The sequence below is a fragment of the Aspergillus chevalieri genome, chromosome 1 (genome assembly GCF_016861735.1).
Source record: "Aspergillus chevalieri M1 DNA, chromosome 1, nearly complete sequence".
Taxonomy (NCBI): domain Eukaryota; kingdom Fungi; phylum Ascomycota; class Eurotiomycetes; order Eurotiales; family Aspergillaceae; genus Aspergillus; species Aspergillus chevalieri.
In genome coordinates this window covers 5,161,744-5,170,985 of record NC_057362.1, presented here as the reverse complement: position 1 = coordinate 5,170,985, position 9,242 = coordinate 5,161,744, and the positions used below count along the sequence as shown (strand labels likewise).

At 50.2% G+C, this 9,242-nt stretch overlaps 5 protein-coding genes across 5 annotated transcripts; 4 read left to right on the top strand and 1 right to left on the bottom strand.

Annotated features, from left to right (window-relative positions):
• Nucleotides 1–22: 22 nt before the first annotated feature.
• ACHE_11783A (DUF3712 domain-containing protein) lies at nt 23–1,168 on the top strand (the record flags this gene model as incomplete). Its single annotated transcript, XM_043276390.1, has 4 exons — nt 23–174; nt 242–657; nt 710–834; nt 884–1,168. The coding sequence occupies 4 exons, from the start codon at nt 23–25 to the stop codon at nt 1,166–1,168; spliced, it is 978 nt and encodes a 325-aa protein (XP_043132903.1).
• A 738-nt stretch (nt 1,169–1,906) lies between these two features.
• ACHE_11782A (asparaginase ahrA) lies at nt 1,907–3,112 on the top strand (the record flags this gene model as incomplete). The annotated part of the gene is made up of 2 exons (XM_043276389.1): nt 1,907–2,084; nt 2,139–3,112. 2 exons carry the CDS (start codon nt 1,907–1,909, stop codon nt 3,110–3,112), a joined length of 1,152 nt encoding a protein of 383 aa, XP_043132902.1.
• Nucleotides 3,113–3,234: 122 nt separating this feature from the next.
• ACHE_11781S (glycoside hydrolase family 18 protein) lies at nt 3,235–4,497 on the bottom strand (the record flags this gene model as incomplete). The annotated part of the gene is made up of 4 exons (XM_043276388.1): nt 3,235–3,887; nt 3,944–4,178; nt 4,232–4,256; nt 4,310–4,497. 4 exons carry the CDS (start codon nt 4,495–4,497, stop codon nt 3,235–3,237), a joined length of 1,101 nt encoding a protein of 366 aa, XP_043132901.1.
• Nucleotides 4,498–6,615: 2,118 nt separating this feature from the next.
• On the top strand, nt 6,616–7,380 carry yth1 (cleavage polyadenylation factor RNA-binding subunit YTH1; the record flags this gene model as incomplete). Its single annotated transcript, XM_043276387.1, has 1 exon — nt 6,616–7,380. The coding sequence occupies one exon, from the start codon at nt 6,616–6,618 to the stop codon at nt 7,378–7,380; it is 765 nt and encodes a 254-aa protein (XP_043132900.1).
• Nucleotides 7,381–8,000: 620 nt separating this feature from the next.
• On the top strand, nt 8,001–8,769 carry pst2 (putative NADH-quinone oxidoreductase Pst2; the record flags this gene model as incomplete). Its single annotated transcript, XM_043276385.1, has 4 exons — nt 8,001–8,027; nt 8,082–8,167; nt 8,224–8,620; nt 8,668–8,769. The coding sequence occupies 4 exons, from the start codon at nt 8,001–8,003 to the stop codon at nt 8,767–8,769; spliced, it is 612 nt and encodes a 203-aa protein (XP_043132899.1).
• Nucleotides 8,770–9,242: the final 473 nt, after the last annotated feature.

Sequence of the window (9,242 nt, the reverse complement as noted above, 5' to 3'; positions counted from 1 at the left end):
TACTCGAAACCGGAGCCGAAAAATGGCTGAAGCAAAGACAACAGAATTCTCTCAAATGGATCTCCCCTCACCGAAGCCCAGCGTGGGTGCTCGGATCAAAGCCCATTTCAAGAAGTGGTGGTGGCTGCATGCCATCATCGTGGTAGTGGTGATTCTGGTGGTTGTCCTTCCAGTGTACGTTGATGTTGATGTTACCCAAGCATATGCAGTCAAGCGGGGTAGGATATTGACGGTTTCACAGGATATACGTCGGTTACCCAAAGATCGCGCGAAACGACGTGAACAAATCTACCCTGAACGTCACGAGCATGATCATCACCGACCCATCTCCGGGATCGTTCCACCTGAAGCAAACGCAGGTCATCGGATCTAGCAGCTCGTTCAAACCAACGATTTTTGGCTTCTCAGCTGCCGTGTCGTTGCTCGGGGCTGTGCCTTGGGGCAAAGCCCAGGTGCCGGACGTCAAGGCTGAGGATGGAGCAGTTGTGCATATTGAGGAACAGATCAAGCTCAGCAATGAGACTGCGTTTGGGGACTTTGCGAAGGCGGTCTTGCTGAATGAGGAGTTCGATATGAATATCTATGGGGAGCCGAAGTTGCAGGAGGGGGCTTTGCCTAAGGTAGATGTGACGTACAACAAGACTGTCACTATTAAGGGTGGGTGCCCTTTGACGCACCAGAGATGAGCTGCAACTGATATGACGAACAGGTCTCAACAAACTGAATGGATTCGATATTACCGACTTTAAGATCTTGGCCAAAGATGCAGACGACGGAACCAACACGGTAGGAACGGTGTATATCCCCAATCCGACCATCATGACTCTCACCTTGGTATGTCCGTCTTTTTACCCATGGTATGGATTCATATTAACAAACGCAGGGCAACGTCACGATGGACCTCTCCTCCAACGGCACGCACATCGGCCAAGCTTTCCTGGACGACCTCGTCCTCAGCCCAGGCAACAACACAGTCCCGATGCGCTCCACCGTCAACAAACTAAAAGTCCTCACCATGCTTCCGTCGGATTCAATGCTCCCCGTGGATATCCGCGGCAACTCTAGCGTATACCACGGCCGCGACCTGCCGTATTTCTCCGAAGCTTTAGCGGCAAATGAGCTCCGCACGACGTTGGATGTTGGGAAGGGGCTGAGGAATGGGATGTAGCATTGTACTCCATAATAATGTGTGTTTCTTTTGTGTTTTATATGAGTCTTTTAATCAGGGATGGGATTCTATTACGTTTGGGTTTTAGTGTTAATTATATAGAAGTACTTGGCAGTGGATATCATTCCGAATGTTTGATATGCTTATCTTGGCTGATATCAGTTGGAGAGCAGTGCCTGATTTTGAGATCTTGGCAGATCAGCTCAATAGGTTTTTTTTTTTTTTAATACAGAAGGAAATATTAAGAAATCGAAGTATGTGTCAATTGTAACTCAATGGCTTCTACTCTGTACAGTCACCACAGAACTATATATACCTCCAAAATAGATACAATTGAATTGATAAATGCCCCACAGAGAGATTCTCTGCCTACACAGAGCCCCCAACTCTGCAGGGTCCCCGTACCCGTACCTGATACTACCCCAACTCCTTGGCTTCTCCAACTTGTCTCCAATCGCCCTATATTAAACCAAGTTAAACCACCGATTAACCAACCATACTGCAAAGAGGAACCGCGGGATCTATCGGCTTGCCAATGTCCACTGCCTCACCCGATCCCGGGCCGGTGTCTCTTAGCTTCTTGGAGCACCAGTTCTTGGGCCGATACGGGAGGAGCAAAGCACTAGATATGGAGTACAGAGTACCGGGATGGGGTATATAAAGGAGGTCTTCCGGGTCTCCTCTGATCTAGGAACGACTTACTCTTGACAAGAAACAGGGAAAAGAGGGATAAACAATATGGTCCTTTTCAAAAACACGGCCGTTTGTGCCTCTGCCCTCTTGGCTGCTACAGCCTCTGCTACGCCCGTGTTCCATTACCCCCGGGCAGCGAATAGCTCTGCCTTTACCAATTCGAATGGCCTCAAGTTCACGCATTTCAACCAGTCCCTTCCTAATGTGACTATTCTTGCAACTGGTATCTCCTACCCCACTCCAGCCAATCCGATTACAGATGACTGAACAACAACAGGAGGAACAATCGCCGGTACCAGCCCCGACAAAACCGCCACAGCAGGCTACGAATCCGGCGCCCTGGGTATCAACCAACTCCTCAACGGCATCCCCGAGGCCTTCGACATCGCCAACGTCGCCGCCGTGCAAGCCACCAACGTCGGCAGCGGCGACGTCTCTTCCTCCCTCCTCCTCAACCTCACTCACACCCTGCAAACCGTCGTCTGCGATGACCCCAACATGTCCGGCGCAGTCCTCACACACGGCACAGACACCCTCGAGGAATCTGCCTTCTTCATTGACGCCACGGTTAATTGTGGAAAGCCCATTGTGTTTGTAGGCGCCATGCGTCCCTCTACCGCGCTCTCCGCAGACGGCCCCATGAACCTCCTGCAAGCCGTCACCGTCGCCGCAGACAAGGACTCCAAGGACCGCGGCGCAATGGTCGTCCTGAATGACCGTATCGCCTCCGCCTTCTTCGTCACCAAGACGCAAGCCAACACCGTCGACACCTTCAAGGCCATGGAGATGGGCAACCTGGGCATGATCGTCTCCAACAAGCCGTACTTCTTCTACCCGCCTGTGCAGCCTAGGGCTAAGACGGAGATCGATGTCTCTGGCATCGACAAGATCCCGCGCGTGGATATCCTGTACGCGTACGAGGATATGCAGACTGACTTGCTGTATGCGGCTGTTGAGCACGGCGCTAAGGGTATTGTTGTCGCTGGTGCTGGTGCTGGTGGTGTGTCGAGTGACTTTGACACTGCTATTAACGATATTGTGAAGAATAAGAGCGTTCCTGTTGTCAAGAGTCATCGGACTGTTAACGGGGAGGTTCCGACGTCTGGTATCACGGGTGATGCGGCGGAGTACCAGATTGCTAGTGGGTTCTTGAACCCGCAGCAGTCGCGTATTCTGCTGGGTCTGCTGTTGGCGGAGGGGAAGGGTGTTAAGGAGATTCGGGAGGTTTTTGAGAAGGCTGCTGCTGCTTAATTGGATTATAGAGCTGAATTGTATAGTAATAGACTAGAAAAGTCGTGGTATAGAAGAGCAATCTAATGAATGCAAACGAACAGTGAATAACAGTATGCCGCCGTTGTACCCTTAACGTACAGTTACATCTCATGCAACGTATTGTACCCTGTTTCAAGCAAACTCCTTGGCCCCCGCGCATCCGCTGCCATATGCCAGTAAAACAAACCTCCCAACTTCATCTTCGTCGCAAATTTGGCTTTCTGCTGCACCGTTCGCGGCGTATCATATGTCACAAAGCCACCGTCACCTCCAGAGCAATATGCAGCCCCAGCTTTATCATCGTGATGTTCCTTGGCTCCGGGACGCGGCAAATCAGCATAATCAAACACTCCGTCTTCTCCACCAGTGCCAGCGTACGACTGACCGGCCTTGCTGCTGCCCAAGAAGGACCGTCCGTACGCTGGAATCCCCAGTAGAAGTTTCTTAGGCTCCACACCCTGAGATAGGACATAATTAACAGCTGACTGACCAGAATGGCCACCGCCCCGTGCGTAGAGCTGTGCCTGATGCCCGGTTTCGTCCGTCCATGGACCGGAGAAGTCGTATGCCATGATGTTTAACAGGTCTAGGTATTGCGAAGCCTTGCCGAGATCAATGTTGCGAAGTGCCCATTGTCCGGCAGGAAGACATGTGGCCAGCACATATCGTGGAGCGGGAAGGACCTCGCGCAGTCGAGCGAGCATGTTGACGTAGTAGTAACCTTCTTGTGGGTTTTGGGGGTGTTCCCAGTCGACTGGTCGTTATTTTAGCACGTTATCCCGTACAATCCTCAGTTGACGGAAGACTTACTATCAATCCCATCCAGACCAAACTGATCTACCAACTCCCTCGCTGTCCGGACAAAGGTGGCCAGACGAGATTGGCTCTGAGCCACCAGCGCAAAGTTATCGCTTCCCTTTCCTCCACCGCCAACTGAGAGGACGACTTTCATCTTGGAATATTGCGGTTTTAATTGCGTGAAGGCACGGATGCAACCATTGGTTCCGTCGATTGGCATCTGCGCATCTGCCCATTCATCGCTCAGCTATATTAGTTAGCCACATCCATACATATGATCATCTGATAGAGAGGACATACATAAATTGTGCCATCTTCTTTAACCCTGATCAATTGAAGTTAGTACTTATCGCTTGTGTAGTATAGTAGGAGACGTACCAAGCAAATGCGTAAAAGACATGCGAAACGAATCCCAACCTCAGGGACGAAGGAGGTTGTTTCTTATAGATCCTCCAATTCGGATAATAAGCTGCATTCGCATAGACTGGGATCTCGTAAGAGCTGCTGAACTTGCTGGAGCGTTCTGCCGCTTTGCGACGCCAGTGGGGGAAGAGGCCGGATAGCATGGTGGAAGAGTAGACGAAATGGATCACTCAATTTGACAGGAACGATGATAGCGATTGAAAAGGACAAACTGTCTTTAAAGATTAGAATACCAAGAATGAAGAATCCTGAAGGAAGGGAAGGAGACGATGCACTTGCCCAATACAGACGTCACGTGTGGGATGATGCTCTTTTGTTGTTTTGCTTTGCCGTTTTGCTTTTTCGCTCGACTTTATTTTAAGCCTGACAAACCGTTGATGCTGATTCGAAATAACACGCAGCAGAATGGCTGATGAGGAAAAAGAAAAGAGAAAAAGAAAAAAAAAACAATAGGGAATTAAAAAAGGTTCTAATTCTGTCATTCACGTGCAGGCCTGACTGAATACTAATCCCCCGCTCTTCAACTCGTTCTCTCATCATCTCCTACGCCCTACACGGCAGGCAGAAAGACAACACTCCACACATGCATTACAGGTCATGCAAGGTCGTTGTTTTTGCGTCATCTACGGGGTACAGTGAATTGCTATTGTGATCGTCAACCTTCCCGGACAAGACACATTGCTCGACCACCCCCCGCCCTCAACTTTACCTCAGTCGTATACAGAAATAGACGCAGGACCCCAGGATTGCGATGTGACGGTGATTATTGGACGATTCAAAGCTTGGCCGGGATAATTCGCAGGCATAACTGCCGGGATAATGCTACTATTTCTGTACGGAATCTCCGGTGAATCTCGTGGCGATAGATGTCACTTTCCTTTTCCTCTCAGCCTCAATCCGAATTACTGGATGTGGATCTTTTCTAGATGTTAGGAGACATCGAATCGCCCTGTGAGAGTACAGACATTACTCAGACCATCTTGACCGGCTGATCGTGATTTGAAAGGACTTAGACGACAGTCTCAGATCGCAACTAAATGGACTAGTGAACCTATGAGATCCCCCAAAAGCCTTCGGTGGGAATTGGCTTCTGAAATGGTGGTTTTGCTTTTTCCTGCTTATTTCTGCTGCGCCTCGTTGGAAGAGGGAAACGCGATGTCGACCGTGTGGGGATAATGCAGGCCATGGACTAACGATTTGCATCCCCGCAATGGCTGAAATCGCAATGCGCCTAACGGAGCATGGAGGACGCCGTACGGTACTTTTGCCTGCACGAATATATCACGTTGCATCTACTCTGCACCGCTGCGAATCTGCGGTCAATGAAAAGCGTGCAGTAGAAAAAGAATGACAAGATTGCACGGGAAACTGCCCAGATGAAACGATTGATATGGTCGCTAAAGGTCGTAGCTTGATGCCATGGCCTATGCATCGATAATATATTGGCCACCACACTAATGAGATTGCAGTGGGAACCTGACAGAAAATCAGAATCGGTGGCAGGTATTTAGCCTGTCAAGTATGTCGGATTTGTCAGGTGTACTTCTACTAGTCCAGACTTCGGCATAGTTCGATACCAGCACCCGGACACACTCCGGAGCACTAAAATAGGTGCAGAGTACGAGTACGGAGTACTCTATAGGTCTTCAACGCCTTGTGATATCCTGTAAGGTGAATACAAGTACACCAACCCATAGGCCCAATGAAACCACATGAATGGGGATATCAGGCTCGTACTCCATACAGTATTTTTTCGGCGATCTTCAGTCAGGCTTCACGGCTCATAGTGTGGGATGACACTCCGTAGCGCGTGCTGTGTAGTATTCCATCAGGTTCTAGGGGAGCAGATGTAGTTCTGCGAATCCTAATAAGACCGAAAAATGGATAACTATCTGGCATTTGTGCCTGAGAAACATGGCATAAACTGCAATAGATATGATTGGCTGTTAAAGACTTGCTATTTTCTTTGCCACCGCCTTCTGTATATGGATTAATTGCCTAATCATCAAGGCTTCAATTGATAATTCTGTCTACTGCTGTCCTTTCTTCTTTTCTACAACTGCTCCATTTCCTAATTGCGCGCAAGTTTTGACCTCAACCTGTCGATTGTCTGTATTGGTTGGTTTGATGCTGCGATAATCATTTGGCGAGAAAGCCTAATTAGATTCTGCGCGGTGCTATCGAGCTACGCGGCCGTGTCCCTCTAGCTTTCCGCATCGAAAGACAAGCACTTCCACCTTTCACATCACGGAAGAATCATAATGGCAACAGACGTTAGTTATGCTGCCTCCAGCATCCTGTCGACGGACAATACCCGCGACCCCGAATATAACGATTTCTCCTTCACCCCGTTTCTCCGGAATAGTTTCGGCTTCGGTCTCGCCAGCGACGTCCCTGTCTGCAAAGCCTACAGTGAAGGCCACTGTCCTCTAGGACCTGCATGTCCAGATCGCCATCCCACTCCAACACGCGTTACCACTTCCACGACTACTGCGTCGGGTCTTGCCCCGTCGACTACACACGGCTCCCTCGTCTGCAAGCATTTCCTCAAAGGACTCTGCAAGAAGGGGTTGAAATGCGAATACCTACACGAATACAACCTCCGGCGGATGCCGGAGTGCCAATCATTCACACGATCTGGATACTGCCCCAACGGCGATGATTGTCTATACCAACATGTACGGGAACACGCTCGCCTCCCGCCGTGCGAGAACTACGACCAGGGATTCTGCGAGTTGGGTCCGTTGTGCGCGAAACGCCATGTCAGACGACGTCTGTGTCAGTATTATCTTGCCGGGTTCTGCCCGGAGGGTAGAGCGTGTCCCGATGGCCATCCTCGTTGGAACGAACATTTGCCAAGACCATCATTGCGGGTGGAGAAGACGGAGGAGGAGCTGGAGCGGGAACGGTCGTTGATTCGGGAGGAGCAGGAACGCGAAAGGGAAAGAGAGCGTGAGTGGAGGAATGAACGGGGTCGGGGAGGTGGGTTTATGCGTGGTCGGTTTCGCGGTCGGGGGCGCGGCTGAGTGGGTTTTGGTTGTATGTATGGAGTACAGCATAGCATGCAGATTGATTGCATTTAGAGATACCCAGGAATTGACTTTTGATGCTCTACTCTATGCTACCTTGGGGGAATATTAACGTTGTATCGTTACTGATTTCGGCAGATGAGGAATTCATCCAGATCATGACATCATGACGGCGGATAGCTAATTCTAAGCCATCATTCCATAATCGCCCTCGTATAAGCAGTAGTAAGCTGAGAAGAGCAGAGACAGACCGCATATTCCATTATCAGATCATCTGTAATCCCCATTCCCGAGTTTGCTATGCTGATTGCCGTTTTGGTCCATTTGTCAGAAATCTGTAATATCTGTAAGAATCAACTAACCCACCCCGTGCCGCTGCTGATTGGCCAACCAGCAAGCTCTGGAACCAGTTGGAAATGGACAGTGGGGAAATCTGTAATCGATTACTGAGCTTCTCTCCTTCACTGCTGCTGTACACTAATGTCGGCACAAGATGAGGGGCTCCCTATATATACTATGGGTCGTCCGCCCTTTTTTTATTTCTCTTCCCTCCTCCATCTCCATCATCTACTTTAATTCTCCTTAATTGCCCCTTTGAGAAACCCAGACCAGTCACCATGGCTCCCAAGGTTGCTATTGTCTTCGTATGTTCGACCCTGTCTTTGTCTGCTTACTCTCCCCCCGCTGATCCGATTTAGTACTCGCTGTACGGCCACATCGTCCAGCTGGCCGAGGCTGAGAAGAAGGGTATCGAGGCTGCTGGTGGCCAGGCCGACATCTACCAGTAAGTTGATACCCTAGTTCAATCGCATTCCAATGTCGCAGCTAAACACTCAATAGGATCCCCGAGACCCTCTCCGAAGACGTCCTCACCAAAATGCACGCTCCCCCCAAGTCCTCACACCCCGTCGCTACCCCCGAGGACCTCCTCAATTACGATGCCGTCCTCTTCGGTATCCCCACCCGTTACGGTAACTTCCCTGCTCAGTGGAAGACCTTCTGGGACCGCACCGGCGGTATCTGGGCCACTGGTGGCTTCTGGGGCAAGTATGCCGGTCTGTTCGTCTCCACTGGTACCCTCGGTGGTGGCCAGGAGTCGACCGCCCTTGCTGCCATGAGCACTCTCGCTCACCACGGCTTCCTCTACGTCCCTCTGGGCTACAAGACCACATTTGCTCAGCTCTCGAACCTGACTGAGATCCACGGTGGTAGCGCCTGGGGTGCTGGTACCTTTGCTGTAAGTTACTTTATTGAGATGAATAGTTGAGATGTTAACTTGTATAGGGTGCCGATGGCTCTCGCCAGCCCACTCCCCTCGAGCTCGAGATTGCCGAAGCCCAGGGTAAGGCCTTCTACGAGCACGTTGCCAAGGTCAACTTCGCGTGACTGCATGGCAGCGGCGAGTCGAAGCCCAAGGAGTCCAAGTCTGAGCCTGCAACCCAGCCGGCTAAGAAGGAGACTGCCCAGCCTGCTTCGAACACCCAGCAGCAACAGGCACAAGAGGAGAAAAAGAGCAAGGAGGGTCCTTGTGGTCTGCCTAGGAAGTGTACTATTCTCTAATTGGACTTTTTGATCAGGATACCCTTTGCTCTTTTGATCTTTGGTTCTGTTTGCTCTTGCTTTGCTTGGCGTCTTTTATGAGGATATGATAATATTGATATATCATCTCAGTACATATAATAAAATCAAATACATACATATTTCGTTAGGGAAAACATTTTAGAGCAAACCGTTGTCGCTGTTGTAGTCAAATTACCATAGCGTGCCTAAGGCATTGTGGCGCCGGGGCGTATTGTAAGGCGGTGGGTGTACCACCGGCGATGACGATAGAGCTCTCCGCCTTCATTTCCCACAGCTTT